Here is a 15,225-nt window from a genome sequence, read left to right as displayed (position 1 = left end):
TCGTATTGGCAATCCATGAAGCTGACAGCTGTGACAGGTACCTACCGTCCTTCGATTCAGACTACATTCCAAAATTGTAGTCCAAGCTTGACTCGAGTGGAGGCGTTAGCTCGACCTTCACTTGATCAATCCCACCAGAATTATCCCCACCTCCCCAGGGATAATTGCAAGGGCATCCACACACTTGCATCCTTTGTTGTAAGCCACCGCTATTCCTTATGATGATGCATTGCTCTGACCACCTCAAGGTGTCTTAGGCTTCGGTCAAAAAGACCTACATCGTTATATTCGTCTCGACTTCTCATCAGTCAGGACATCGTCACTCATTAATCGGATAATAGTCCTCACGCTCACACAGCATCAATTTTATCGTTTTCTGACGACAGTCATTCATTCCAACCATCGTCTACTCATTTGAAGAAGGATCACAAGCAGGCTTGGAACCTCGAACGCAGAATAACACAATACAATCAAGATGTCATTCAACCGAGTATCGTCCTTCGGCTCACAGGACAGTGGCTACGAGACAGCTTCGAGCCAAGGGAGCATGTCCCATGCAGTCTCGAAGCAGCATGATCACACAAAAGAGATTGCGAGACACAGACAACACCTCCTCGCTCAGGAACTCTCACATCAAGATGCGGAGGAGTACTCGAATGACATGCTGGAGCACATGCTTCGAATGGATCAAGAAACCATGCCCGACGTCGACTCGATCGACATTCAGACCGAGATTCAGTGGTTCATGAGACCATACCTACTCGATTTCCTCGTCGAGGCCCACTCCGCATTCCAGTTGCTGCCGGAAACACTCTTTCTAACTGTCAACCTGCTCGATCGATACTGCTCGAAGCGAGTCGTTTACAAGCGTCACTACCAGTTAGTCGGGTGTGCAGCACTGTTGATTGCATCAAAGTATGGAGACAAGAAAGAGAAGGTGCCAACCATCAAGGAGCTCAAGTCAATGTGTTGCTCCTTGTACGACGATGATATGTTCTTGCAGATGGAATGGCACGTACTATCCACCATCGGCTGGACCATCGGCCACCCTACAGTTGACAACTTTCTGCGCATGGCTACTAGGGACAGTGTCCACGACCCCGAGGTCGAGAACCTGGCACTTTACATGTTAGAGATTGCCCTTTACCACAGGGAATTTGTGTCGAAGAGATCGTCTCAACTGGCACTGTCAGCGCTGGGTCTAGCCAGACATATCCTCAACAGGAACCCTGCACGGCCGTCCGAATGGGCTTCAACATTCGACCACACCACCTTTGGAGAGTTGATGCAGAAGATCAACGAGCCATCGCAGATACTGTCACGAAAGTATGCTTCTGCTCGGTACTCTTGTGTATCAAGGACACTCACCCACATTATGGCTCAACGAGCTGCTGCCGCCGCTGCTGCTCAAGCGCAAATGTCAGTGACAACCAGCTATGACCTCACACCACCATCAGCCATGTTAAAGCAAGGCAACTACTTCCAATCCTATGGCACACCGCAAAAGCCATCCATGCCCTCCATTGTGCAACACGGCCTTTACACCCCGCCCATCACACCAGGCGATGAGATGTTCGGTTTGACACAGAAGACATTCGGCAGCGGTCCAGCTCAATACATGCCACCAACGCCATCGTCGAACCCACAACAATACCAACCTCAACCACAGTACCACTATCAGCAAGGCCAAGCACAAGCTGCTGGTCATCGATGGACATCAGTCGAGTCATAGAGCGAATCGTTGTTCGAGTTTGTCGAAGATCCTTTTTCCTTGGTTACACAGATACCCCTGTATCAGATGATCGAAGTCTAATTCAGTGTTACATAATTGCATATATCATGTACGGCAGGCGATACAATTGTTTCGTTCAAGTTTGTCGTCAAGTTCAACGGGCGTTCAGCGGATGATTTCATTATGTTTTGACAGTTACCTCTGAATTCGAGGTGAGCTGTCGTGATCAAGGAAGCAGAGAAAAGTATAGCAACACTGAAGTGAATTGGACAAGCAAGGAAGACTGCTAAGTCATGTTTGTACTGAAGAAAAGCGAAGGAATGGAGGATCAAAAGTACTGGATCTTTGCACAACAACATCATGCTTCAACGCTTCGAGCTCACGGTCATCGTGGCCCTGTGGTGGTCGCGGTACATCAGCGCCAATCTAGAGGCGACCATGGTGGTGGACTAGATTAATTCGAGCTGCATGCATGATCATGACCATGCTCAAGCTCAAAAGCAATGAATTGTTTGTGCAAGCCCTGTTCTTCTAAAGTTCCTCGAAAACCCATGTCTCGAATAGGAACCAATCAAACATTAGCGATTTCTTCGATCTGCGAACCAGGGGCCGCTGCAGGGGCCAAACGGAGATTGAGATGTTCGTGCTCCGTGAGCCAATCATATTATCCTGGTCCTCGACAGGGTTTCCTGGCCGGGTGAGAACCAATCAACGTAGGGTACTCGATCATCTCTTTGAAAGTGGCTGGAGGATCAGTCTCGACCCTTCGCTCAGCTCAAAGTCAAAGCACTGTTTGTTGTTCGTGCAGCTGCTGAGCTGTCGATTACTGTAGCTATGTGAATGTGGCTTGGCTTACTTTCAAGTTTCTTTTCTTTCGACGACGGTGCTCTACCTAGACTCACACAGCCACAGCTGGGGATCCTTACGTTGGATTGCCTTGGCATCCTTTACCGAGCGAGTGCGAGAGTACGGCGAGCTGACAACATGCGGACATTGGTAAGATTGGGCATCACCGGACTTCCACCTTCGAACATAAGGACTGTGCTTGCGTCTTTGTTGAGTCCTGACGCCTTGCATTGTATGTGCATGGGAGGGCACAGAATGTGTGAATGTGCTGCTTGGCGTGCTTAGATGCATGCATGCACATGCATACCTAAGGTTCAATAAATGGTCTTATTTGTGGTTGTGGGTTATTCGTTATGCAAGGCGCAGGCAGAAACAATAAAACGTGGTAATTTCAGCTAAAGCAAATTGTGATATGGAATTGGTGAGTACATCTGCGCTATGAGTGCTAGGAACTAGCATACTGAAAATAGTCGAGCCTTGCTCGTGAATTCCTAGATAACCTTTACTGATATTGGATTCTTGATACCAAATGAAAACTTTTGAGTCCTGCCTATGACTTTGTGCTTTTGGAGAGCCGATGCTCTTTCCAACCCTACATCTGAACGACAAGTAAATCGCGCCTGCTTTATATTCCCTGCTTCCTGCTTCCTGCTCAGCTGGTCTGATGACCTAGCTGGTCGACCTTCCGTTGATGCCCAAAACCATCCGGAAGGAACAACCTCGCTCCAGTGCCGGTACTATGACCGCGACTTCCTGGTGCAGAGACTGCTCGATTCCGGAGTGGTTGAGGGCTCCTTGTGGGGAGAGTGCCAGCAATAATAAGGTGGTGCTAGTGCTGAGGTGACGTCCAGCAGCTGTCAGCGCCTGTGATGCGGCCTTACTGGCAGCTACCTTCTGACCTCGACTCTGCCTGATGGGAAGTATTGTTGATTGTGATGGTTTGAGGTGGTTCACAGATGCACTGGCGCTGACTTTGCGTCACAACTAACCAGTTCGGTTGATCTGAGACCGATATTGTTCGGGGCAATGGATTGGTGATGTTGTTCGTATGTACTGTATAAGAAAGGTGTTCTGACTAGTGCTTCATTCGAAGGGTGACAGCAATCTTGCTGCTGATATTGTTGGTTGGTTGCGTTGTGTTGTTTTGGATGTGCCTGTCAAGCACTCTGGTGCTCAGCAACTTCGTTTGTGGGGAAAAGTGCCTAGCAGGAGCTGTCATGCTCTGCCAGGCTTAGAAGAGTGTGGATGAAGCCATCTTCTCAATCACGTTTTTGTTCTGGTTGTGTTGGTTGATGGCCGAAAGGGATGGTCATCTGCGAGATCTAGCTGATATATATGCTCGCAGCGCACGACGTTCAAAGTTATGGACAGATGTTTGGGTTTGTTCACCATTGATACCCAACATTGATAAACAACAAATTGATGGCTCAGGAACTGGGGGGGCTATCCATACCTTATGTAAAGCGGAGAACTTTCGACTCACGATTGTAGGCACTAGCATTCACTCGGGCTTTGCGACACGTTGCACAAGGCGCAGACATGCACGAAACTCGCTTGGCGGAGTTACAGTCTGTAGGGCGTCCGCTTGACAAATGCAGCTGCCTGAGAAAATTGGACCGAGTCCGAGACACTATTGGCGCACGGGCACAGAGCTCGGGTCCGGTATTCGGATTCTAGCGGTTTTAGTCGAATGCCTGTCTCCTTTTGGCTTGGCGGCTTGGTGACTTGTTATTGATGACAAAAAGTGCGAAGGAGGAAGAGCTCTGTTGCGTGTCTCTACCGCGAGTCACTGCTATCGTAACATGTGAAGGACAGGAATGGAAACCGACGAAGTTATGATTACGAGAGGCCTCCGCTTTCTCACCCCGACCAATTTGGGTAGGTCAAGCGGCCACTGGCTCGCTTAGGTCATAGACCTGATCACGTGAGATACCTCTGGTCGGACACTGCACAAGGCTGCTCAAGGCTGAATGTTGGTGCTGCACGTGTCTCAGGACAACAATTGGAAGGAACGAATGCATTTTATTTCACTTGCACCGACAGCAAACGTTTCATGGCTATTGTTGAAAGAGTGAAGACCTAACCCTAGAACCGTATCCATCGCTCTTGCCAGACCCTGGAACTGTGCTCGAATCCAGTGCCTTCCAGTTCCTAAGATCCAACAGGGCAACCTCCGTTGAAGACGCACTGTCCAACAGGCTCAGCGACCTTACACTCCTGGACTGGAAAGGCGATGATGTTGTTGGGTTTCTCAAGGCCTACACTCCCGGCCGCAACATCCCAGTAGAGTTTGAATCCATCACAAACGTCGCGTTCTAAATAACCTTCCTGCCACGCGCAGGTGCCTGAGAAGTCCTCTCGGACCGAGCAACCGTTCACGTCAGTAACGTAGATGGCGCAGCCTGATGTGCATGTTGGGGCGGTAGGCGTGCCACCATTGGCTGGGATGCCGATATCCTCGATCGTGATGCCTGCGGTGACCTAGAATGGGGAAGTCGATGTTAGGCTCTTTTCGAGATTGATGTGTTGAGGCCGGTTGAAGAACCTACAGTGCTTGTGAAGGCTGCAACAGCAGCAAGAGTGGTGAGGAATGTCTTCTGCATGTTTGCGATGGTGCTGTTTAGATGGCTGACTGGATGCTTAGATGGATTTTGGATGGTTTGGTAGATGATGTGAAGAGTGATAGAGCTTTGTGAGCTTCGAGAGGAACTGGACGCGTCTTTATACACGACAGGAGAACCGTGATGTTCTCAACATTGCACCTTTTGGAGTCGATGCCGGCAACAGTCAATTCGAGGTTACATTCATCCAGACAGGCATGCAGCGACTGCAGGGCTATAGCCAAGCAGACGACGGTTTCGAGGCAGAGATCGGCAGCCGTACAGCATGGCCATGGTAGAAGTGTGATGGACTAGGATGAAGGGACCGTAGTCTCCAACCATCGACGTTGATGCTTTCACTGAAGTCAGCAGTCACAGTTCTTCTCGCCGCTGAGAATTCCACGGTAGATGGATGTATCGGAATGACGCGATCGTCTTGTGTCAAGAACCTTACTGTCCTGCGAAGAGGCATCTTCGACCAGTTCATATATGTCCACAGTTGCTCGGAGGTCAGTACGAAATCATCTTGCCAATGAGGAACCTTCGAGAGCAGCTGCTGCAAACCCGCTGAGCAACGTTTGATACCAGGCACAACGCTCATGCATACCATGCGTCTTGGCTGAGGCAGCCAAGAAACGAATACTCCGCCAGCATCTGTGGGTCTCTCAGGCACTCGTTCGCCTGAAGATCTTGTCCTGGATGCCAATTTTGCCTGTACCACGCTTCAGCTGTCCGAGACCACTTCCACCAATGGCACTGGCCGCAGGAAGTCGGGTTACCCTCCGGCATGCCAATCACCTCATCTGAACTGCTCACGTTGCTTGCTGAGCCCAAGATAGCACTGGATGGCGAACAAGGTTGAGGGTAGTCTAAACAGCAATAGGCAGGTGGCGACAGGGTATATCAATAAAAGGAACCACTTGCTTTCTTGCTATGCTTCCGTCCGAGCTCCGTGTCGAAACGGCGATAGCTTCGTCGATCACCCGCACAATACGACAGCGCTGACAATCCTTGCACTGTAAGGTTAATGACATAGTTCGGTGTCGAGGTAAATCATACCACCATGTGAGTACACCTGCAGACTTGAGAATTTCCACAATCCATTGAGCGATCTGCGTGCTATTTCTTCCTGCAAGCACGTGCTTAGTCCGTGCCAGTACGATTCTTCCGCTTCCAGCTCGAATTCCTACCATCACACGGCTACTGTTCGTTTGGTTCGGGTAACCGCGACTGGTTATGAGTACTGTGCTGCGACGAAACAGTGCGGAGGCGGAGATATGCCAAGCCCGCTGCTTGGCAAGTGGCATTCAATCTGATACTTCAAGAGCCTTGATTGACAGGGCAGCATAGCGCGCAGCTTCGATAGTTGACGTTCGGAGAGGTTCTGTGAGGAACGAGCCGGTACCAAAGTCTTTCTTCCTGAAATGTGGCTAATCCATGCGCTTTCTGGCAGGAGGCTCCATACCCCTGTTGTTGCATGGCACTGTTGTCCGGTATCCTCTGTTTGATCCAGCGTCGAAGCAGCATTGCGCAGGCATATGAAACGGCCTCCACTACGCACATTGGTTCGGAAAAGCCAACAGTCTGATGCTTTCGATGGAGCACGCAAAGCTCATGCAGTGGGTCGACGACGGTTGTATGGGGATCAACTCTCTGGTAGATCAGACCTGGACCACGCCTTGTAGTCCTTGTCCCATGATGTTTTCATCTTCTACTCAGCCCGAGGATGCACGCCCTGTATCATGCCCGGAAACACGTTCCTCAAGTCATCACCTGACTTATGACTGCGATATTGCTGCTTCTTAACCTCTAGCCTCCTATTGGTTTTCGCCAGTGACTGCAATACCACGGGAGATCGAAGCTGAATGATGTAAAAGAGGAAGTGATAAGTGCCAAGCCGAAGCTCCACATTTCTCCCCGGAATCAGGCGTTGGACTAAGCAGGGCCGAAAACTTGGCATGACCTTTGGCTAGCTTTGCGCAGCTTTGTCTGGGAATTTCCGAGGTCATCTGAATGGCTTCGCACGCCCGGTTCTGGTCTCTGAACAATCCTGCGTAGGGACAGGAACCACAAGGACTATGAGGTATACAGAACACTGAAGATCTTAGCAATAATCCCACTTAGGTCATAAAGCGCAAGACGGCGACCAAAGTTACATGATCGACGACCAACAAGATTCGCCGAGATGACTCTCTCGTACTCTAACAAACGTGAACGAGCTCGCGGAGTAGCAGTGATGCACTGCCTCCTGATCGTTGATCATGCGATAGGTCCCGAGTACAACCTCAACCAGGACCGTCAGAACCACCATCAATATCTTGGCAATAGTTGTCGTCGTGGAGCGTTACGTGGTAGTTCCGAGAGCTGACTGAGACCATTAGAGTTTAGGTTGTGCCTGTGAACGGACCTCAGACTGATCCCCATAACCTCATTGCACGCATGATAGGAATGGGGAAGAAACGTCGTTTCGAAAGCTAGCTTTGGCTCGTTACTCGTAACGAGGTAAATCTTTGATCGACATGTCGACCGGGCTTTGTGCACGTGTCCTAGTTGGTAGAGAAGTGTTTGTTCAATAAGAAGCAGGTGGTGAAGACTCATTCATCCCAGTTGAGCGAACTTGTCCAAATTGTGCCTAGAGCGGTGGGCTTGATCGACCGGGAGAGCCCGAACTTCCAGCTTGGCTCAAGGAGTGTGGAATTGCTTCACACCCAGCCGTCGGAAGAACGGGATGAGCGCAAAAAGCACAATTTCAGCAGGTGAAGCGTCTCCAGGCCGGTCGCGTTGCTTGTCCGTTTGGAGATAGAGCACTCACTCCGATACTTCGGCGGTGCACGGGTCAAGGTGTCTTGCACCAGTTCCGCCTCACTTTTCTGCTTCAGTGGTGCAATACCTCCTAGGGCTGTTATTGGTTACGTTCTCAACTCTAGGCGCCTACCCGTCGTGACCTGTCCAGGAATTTGGCAAAAGCAAGGTCTCCTCGCGACGAACGCGACTGCATCGACACGCTATCTAACAAAGTGAAGAAGTCGCTTTGTGAGGAACATGGTGCTCATGGCCAATTTGGGTACACAATATTGCTGGACTGGATTTTGATCCGTACAAACGCCACAACTTACGTCGGTTCGGAGTGCAGTATGCTCTCTATGCTCATCACTTTGCCAGGGTCCCTCTTAGCAGCTTCTTGTCTATCTTGGATGGTCCCTTCTGATGGCGTAGCTTGGGCAGCATCAACACGGCGCTTAAGCCTCTGCCTATCCTGCCATGCACGCCGCGTGTGATATAGACGAAATTCGGCAGCAGCGTCTAACCGGGCAGCCGTGGTGTTGTCCGGAACCTCGCTCATTTGTTCTGCGAGCTGAAGACAAGCAGCACGAATTTGGCTGTTGGGTAGCATTTTCCATTCACGATCTATATTGCCCCAAGTCAGTGGATGTGTAGAGCACATCGTATCATTGACAGCCTTTGCAGTAGCCTGCACAATAATAAGCAAGAGATACTGTTGGAGATTGCTGCTCACCGTAAAGTTCAACCATGCATGGCGAGGCCAGTTAAGATGGCGACGCAACGAGTCCACCGACATTCGTATATCGAAGCGCTCTTCGTTGGCCATCGTGGTAGGATGCCTCTCATCACCTCGTTGAAAGGATATTCAGTTTGACTTATTGTCATCTGGTCCTGGGGAAAATGCTAGGAAGCTATGTAGCTACCTCGACTGATGGTGACCATAAACGAAACAACGTCCAGCTCAAAGTGCTGGGAAGCAACAGCGTAGAGTAGGCGCTCGATGTGGGGATAATTCAAGGCGGCAGTGCTTGGCAGACGAATACTCACGTGATGCGCTCGAAACCCTTAATGTTGACAGGGTAGCATGTTCGGTAGGATAGCTGACTCCTGGATTGAACTCTGTGAGAGCAAGCTAGTACGGAAGTCTCTCCTAAGTGTGACTCTTTCATGTTGTTCTCGCACAGATTGTGCTTCCAGCTGACATAGCTAAAGACAGGCGAATCTTGGAGTGACAGATCTTTTATACTGCGCAGACCTGCCTCCTGGTTGCCCGTCTGTTAAAACAGATGACTAAACCATGCTAGGTAAGTCCATTTGTGCATGAGTACAGTAGTTCGAGGCCTCTAAGCACAATGGATCCGTGCTCAATACGAAGCTGTCGGGACAGGTAGGTGTTGACGATTCAAAGGACTTGCAAGACTACGTGAGGTCATGGTATTGCTTTGACATGACTAAACAGATCTCGCCAAGCCGGAGATCATGCTAGCGGCGATCGATGGTACCCGTCGATGTGCTCGTCATGACACTACTATTGACGTGACTTGCACAACAAAGACCGTAAGGCTACCTACATGGCGATGTAGGTCCCCAACATGACAAGCCACAATATTGACCTGGACGAAGCAACAGCATCACAATGACACGAGTCCTACACCACCCCCTCCTAGGCGCCATCAAAGGCAAGATCATTAGCGACAAACTATACAGATGCTACTCCCTACCCTACGCCTCAATACCCCAACGCTTCGCCAGATCAGAACTCCTCAAAGAGTTACCGCAACACAGAGACTCAACAGTCTACGACGCAACCACAATCGGACCCTCAAGCATCCAGCTCCCCAAAGCCGCTCAGACCGATGCAGAGAGTAACCAGCTCCCCACAGACGACGTCTCCGAACAACCCCAAAGCGAAGACTGTCTCCGCCTAACCCTCACCCGGCCCCTCGACATCTCCCCCAACACCACCCTCCCAGTCCTGATCTTCATCCACGGCGGCGCCTTTTTCCTCGGCTCCGGCGAACGAGCATGGCTCAACCCAACCACATTCTGCCTGCACGCCCTAACCCACAATAAACCCCTAATCTTCATCTCAGTCAACTACCGTCTCGGCCTGCTCGGCTTCCTGCACTCCCCCGATGCACCAGAGCTCATGCCGCCCAACAACGCGCTCCACGACCAACTCCGCGCATTCGAGTGGATAAAGCACAACATCGCCGGTTTCGGCGGCGACCCAGATAACATCACGGCGATGGGCCAGTCCGCCGGCGGCGAGAGTCTGAGTCTGCATAACCTGTCTGGTCTGCAGGACGCGATGTACAAGCGCTCGATTACGCTGTCGGGCACGCTGGTGACGATGCCCGCTAAGACACCGGCGGAGTACCAATCTACCTTCCTCGAGTGTGCGGAGAAGATGGAGATCGCGGTTAAGGGCCGGAGCAGCAAGGATATCGCGGAGGAGATGCTCACCGTCGACATCGACAAGATCCGTGCTGCGAACTTCGTAGGCGCACCGTGTACGGAGTCTGAGGTGCTGCCGTATGAGAAGCCTAGCATGCAGCTTATGCGGAGTCATGCTCCGACGCAGGTCAGCTGGCTGGAATCCCAGGTCGTGAGTTCGTGTACGTACGATGGGAGTATTTCGTATATTATGACGCAGCAGAGCCCAGAGCGCAAGGATCACGCGGCGGGCTTCGTCAAGGTTGCGCGGACGGTGCTGTCGAAGCCGGATGAGTTACTCGATATCTATGGTATTCGTGAGGATGATGGAGATGGCGAAGCGCTGCGGAAGATCTGTCTGTTCGAGAGTGATATCGGATTCGTCTCGGCTACTATATCGCAGGCCATGGGGATGGAGAAGACGAACACGGAGACGTGTCTTCAGATCTTTGACCTGGGGAATCCGTTTGAGGGGATGCTGACGCAGGAGGAATATGCGAGTCATACGTGGGATATTGTTGCTCTCCTTGGTGCCTATGAAGACAGGTTGAGTGAGCAGTATGCCAAGGTTATTCGGGACTGGCGGACACGGGCGATAGACTATGTGACTGATGGGAAAGCAATATGCGATGATTTCCGTGGGACCCAGACTGGCTTGCTGGTAGACAAGGAGGGCGTGAAGACGAGAGATATGAACGGGCTGCCTGGTGCTGAGCGGAGAGCGAGACTCTGGCGGTTTGCGGAGGCCGAGAAGGGTGAGGAGGGGCTGGACTTTTTGTGGGAAGGTGTTTGTCGCAGATGGCTTGATCAGGGTGAATAGAGTTGGGTGTTACTGCTAAGCGGTCATTGTGTGGCATGTTAAGATGCTGCAGCCCGAGGAAGACCGAGAGGAATTGGCGCATGTTCTTCTGAGTCGAACAATGCCTGACACTGTTTTTGACTCATTCTGATGTTGCGATCCTGCATCGACTAGACGCGTATTGACGTTTCGCTCACGAAGGCATTGTTGCGTAGGTGCGCTGATGTGTTTGAATAGGCGCCCAATTCTGTACTTTGTAAAATGTGCCTAGCGAGTTGCGACCTCTTTGTGGCTATACATCGACGTTGCTGATTCGAGTCGATGCTGAGTGATTCGAGTAGCAGCGCCTTCTGGCTGAGTATGGTGCTCTGGAGTGCTCAGTGGAAGCCCGGGACTGCTGTGCCAATGTTGGGTTTTGAATCTGGCGGCCTGCGCGGTTGGTGAGTTTTCTGATTAGAGTCTTATATGGATAATTGATTGCTTGCGGGAACCACTCCGCGAGCTAGTGCTCTTCACACAGGTGATGAAGTTGCTTGTACGTTATTTGCTCTAAGTGCCGATCAACCAGAATCGTCTGTTCTGTGCAAGCGAACCCGACTCGAAGGCTTCTGTTGCGGCGTCCGTGATATGTTTCGATACCTCTAGCTTGTCTTAATGGCTGGTGAGTGCTCCGCGAACGTAATTCTAAGGCTCGCAGATCTCTTGTAGGCCCTTTGACAGTAGTCTTACTTCACTGGGCCTTCTTCACCTGCCCAACCCGACTCTCTCCCTCTACTCCGTTCACCTTTCCATACAACCACTTCAATATAACGGTAGATAGCGTCATAACGACCGCACTTCCCACAAAAAGACCCACCCGCTGCTTCTGATCCAGTAGCGCAAACAACGGGTACGGATAAAAGCCGTTCTTACTATAGCAAAGCTCGATCCAGAACCAATACCCAAACGCTATGGCACCACTAAGTCCTAGCGCGGGAACGATACTGATTGTCCACGGCGGGCTCAGAAACAACAAATCGATGAGGAGCATGACGGTTGGGATAAGGTGGAAGGATATGTCGGTTTCCAGTGGCAATTCGAGTTCCTTGGGAACAACGAGTGTGGGATCGATGGCTCGGAGACCCCAGTAGAGGGTGCTGATTAGAAACTCCATGGGAGCGGAGCAACAGGAGAGGATGTTCTTGGCGAGGAACACGGGTCGGAAGAGTGTGGCGTCAGAGAGGAGACCGAGGGTGAACGTGGCTGTGGCGAGGGATAACCCTATGATCGTGAGGTACTGGAAGTGCCATCCGTAGGATTGGTTGCTGGTTGAGGAGTTAGTCGTGCATGAAACTGGTACTTGTCCATGTAGAGAGACAGAAGGTGGACCGGTGACTCTTGATGGTAGACTCACATATGATTGGGATGAGCTGAGAGGCTGTCGGTTGTGTCAGCTTTCTGTAACCAGACGGAGGATCTGGCAATGGCTGCGCTCGGGCCTCCTCGAGATCCAAGACCAACTTACTAGTGATAAGAGTATGCAAAGCTTGCCAGTCCCACGATCTGTCATCACAATTCCAATCAGTATATGCCCATCACATCCTCAAGCGGACGGCTCGGCTGGGTTGATCTGCTTACATGCACAAAGGCTGATATGCTTCGCGAAGGGGACTCCAGCCGCTGTAGGGGATGTCGCCGGACAAGGTCGTCCACCGCCGGAGACCTTGTCTTCTGCAGCTCTCGTGACATCTTGAGTTCCCTTTGATGAGGCTCTGACAAGGTTGGGAGTTGTTGCCAAAATTTATGCTGTGCTTTTGGTCGCCAGAAATAGTTGATTGGGACAACGTAGAAGGCTCAAGCTTGCAGTATCGAGCTTCTGAGAATGGCACTAATATCGTGGCTGCGACCGCATTCATGTATATCTTGAAAAAGAAAAGAATGAGATACCTGGCGGTGCCGAGCTGAACGTCATCGTGTTCGTAATGGGTCCACGATGTCAGCTTTCAGTCGACTCCAGTGTTCGACAACACCGCGTGATCATGCACAACTTGCGTAAAGATTTAGCGCAAAGACTGGCTCGAGTGGATGGACATTAGGATTGAGCACGCGAGCCATTGTGCCATGTTGTGTTCAGTCGCGAGGACTGAACGGTCATTCATGAATCGTTGAGATTCACGTACCGACAAGTCGGCGAGGCAGTTGACGTCGAGGAAGCAATGTGCCGAGGGCAATGAACGATAATTTACAGTGAGGAGTAGTTATGCTGATGTTACATAAGGAGTGATAAGCAGACATAAGAGGTGGTACATAACTGTTGATTCGAACTGAGCGCCTTCCACCTGATGAGATGTTTTGTACATATCAATGGGAGTATCTGCTCCCTCCTTGTGACGTGCTTGCGTTCATACTATCGTGGTTTTTCCCCACCAAACATCCTTCGATCTCCTAGGAAGGAGCCGTAAATAACAGACAAGGTCTCGTCCGTCGTTTAGACCTGGCAATGCCTCCAGCACGGCCTTTTGCTGGCCTAAGCTCTTTAGTGAGAATATTCTAGCTGCGATCAAAACCGAGGGGGCTCTATGAGACTCATTCTCGCATCTGGGGAGCACGCCAGTTGTAGGCATTACACTGTGCCGATACCTGCTTTAGTAGGGGTTTGCCCGCTCACAGATGACACATCTAAATGCCACCTGGATACGAGCCTTCTCTCTTCCTGTTGAACGCTCTTTGATCTCTCAGCCACCTCCTGTAACCTTGTACACTTCCAATCTTTTCACCGTAGTAGTCCGGCACAGGGTTGTTCGTGCTGGCGCCCATGGGATTGACCCTGTGCTTCTTTATCCTTTCAAAGAAGGCCTTTTCCTTCACTGTGAATTCTGGTAACCTTGATCTGTGAAACAGCTTCCAGACAGTATTACCGAAGATCGGCCCAATCAGCCAGCCCATAAAAGTTGCAGCAAAAGTGAGAATACCCATGCTAACGACCGGGTCCATCGGAATCAGTTTCGTGACTTCATCTGCCATCTCTGGTTGCGTTGATAGAAATACGAAGGCGGCTCCTGTCACGACGATGGAGGAGACAATAGAACTGGCGAGGGAGTAGCGTCGGCGCGAAGTTCGCAGGCTGAAGAAGGAATTCCAGTTCAGAACTGGAGCTCTCGGTGGGTGAGCTGTAGCTGTGATGGAATCGGAGGCGGTCGAGGCATATCTGGTGCCAAATAAGGAGGAGCTCGAAATAGCAGAAAATGGTGGTTTTGTCGGTTTCGTCGAGAGCGACGTTCTCGACTGCGATATCGAGATGGACGAAATGTGTCGCGATGCTATCAAACTTGATATCGACAGCTGTGCATTCGAGGTTGATGTGATCGAGGTTGGTCTGCCGGCGCAGTGCCGCAGTCCTATGCGAAATGTAGCCAGCGACATTTTACGGCCTGTCGATATTCGTTGTGGCCGACTGCAGTGATGAGTTGAGATGGATCGCAGCTGAAGCTGGTTTAGTCAAGTTTGTGAGGCTGCGAGAAGTTGCGACTCCGCATGTACCAGAGTTACGGTCCGAGACTCCGCCAAGCAGCTTGTTTCCGCAGCCAGAACTGAACCTGGGTTTCTCTCCAGGCGTCCTTTGGGGACCGGTTAGGCATGAAGCTAGTTGATTTATAGCATAGTTCGCTTCAGCTCAACCAGCTGCATTGATCTTCGTGAGCACCTTATGGTGGCTATCAGACCCGTATCAACACCAAAGACACGCTATGCTTTGCCATTCATTCGGATGAGGATAGGGCTAGATTATTTGCAGGCCTTCGATTCGATACATTTTCTAGAAGTCGCACGCTTCTCTAGTTCGGCATCCAGCTGGCCAATCTTTTGCTCCTTCCTTCTCTCCATGCAGACTATCACTGGAGACTAGGGACGATCACTCGTGGGCAACCCTTGCGCATGCAGAGGCGCAGAGGGTGCAGTCCCATGCAGGCTCGAGGCACGCTGCTCAGCCGTGAGTTGTGACTGTCCCGCGCTGCTCGACCCCTTCAGCACTGGCTTTTGCCTGGAGGTGA

General features: G+C 51.1%; 5 protein-coding genes across 5 annotated transcripts; 2 read left to right on the top strand and 3 right to left on the bottom strand.

The window, feature by feature from the left end:
• Window positions 1-475: 475 nt before the first annotated feature.
• Window positions 476-1,732, top strand: PMZ80_004664 (uncharacterized protein; the record flags this gene model as incomplete). The annotated part of the gene is made up of 1 exon (XM_064873088.1): window positions 476-1,732. One exon carries the CDS (start codon window positions 476-478, stop codon window positions 1,730-1,732), a length of 1,257 nt encoding a protein of 418 aa, XP_064731746.1.
• Window positions 1,733-4,729: 2,997 nt separating this feature from the next.
• PMZ80_004663 (uncharacterized protein) lies at window positions 4,730-5,181 on the bottom strand (the record flags this gene model as incomplete). Its single annotated transcript, XM_064873087.1, has 2 exons — window positions 4,730-5,059; window positions 5,128-5,181. The coding sequence occupies 2 exons, from the start codon at window positions 5,179-5,181 to the stop codon at window positions 4,730-4,732; spliced, it is 384 nt and encodes a 127-aa protein (XP_064731745.1).
• Window positions 5,182-9,598: 4,417 nt separating this feature from the next.
• Window positions 9,599-11,218, top strand: PMZ80_004662 (uncharacterized protein; the record flags this gene model as incomplete). The annotated part of the gene is made up of 1 exon (XM_064873086.1): window positions 9,599-11,218. One exon carries the CDS (start codon window positions 9,599-9,601, stop codon window positions 11,216-11,218), a length of 1,620 nt encoding a protein of 539 aa, XP_064731744.1.
• Window positions 11,219-11,927: 709 nt separating this feature from the next.
• Window positions 11,928-12,925, bottom strand: PMZ80_004661 (uncharacterized protein; the record flags this gene model as incomplete). Its single annotated transcript, XM_064873085.1, has 2 exons — window positions 11,928-12,614; window positions 12,815-12,925. The coding sequence occupies 2 exons, from the start codon at window positions 12,923-12,925 to the stop codon at window positions 11,928-11,930; spliced, it is 798 nt and encodes a 265-aa protein (XP_064731743.1).
• Window positions 12,926-13,855: 930 nt separating this feature from the next.
• On the bottom strand, window positions 13,856-14,152 carry PAM17 (TIM23 complex component; the record flags this gene model as incomplete). Its single annotated transcript, XM_064873084.1, has 2 exons — window positions 13,856-14,052; window positions 14,149-14,152. The coding sequence occupies 2 exons, from the start codon at window positions 14,150-14,152 to the stop codon at window positions 13,856-13,858; spliced, it is 201 nt and encodes a 66-aa protein (XP_064731742.1).
• Window positions 14,153-15,225: the final 1,073 nt, after the last annotated feature.

Source organism: Knufia obscura (assembly GCF_036327395.1).
Source record: "Knufia obscura strain CCFEE 5817 isolate CBS 148926 chromosome Unknown scaffold_4, whole genome shotgun sequence".
Classification (NCBI taxonomy): Eukaryota; Fungi; Ascomycota; class Eurotiomycetes; order Chaetothyriales; family Trichomeriaceae; genus Knufia; species Knufia obscura.
The sequence above is the reverse complement of the archived record's forward strand: the minus strand, read 5'-3'. Positions and strand labels throughout refer to the sequence as shown.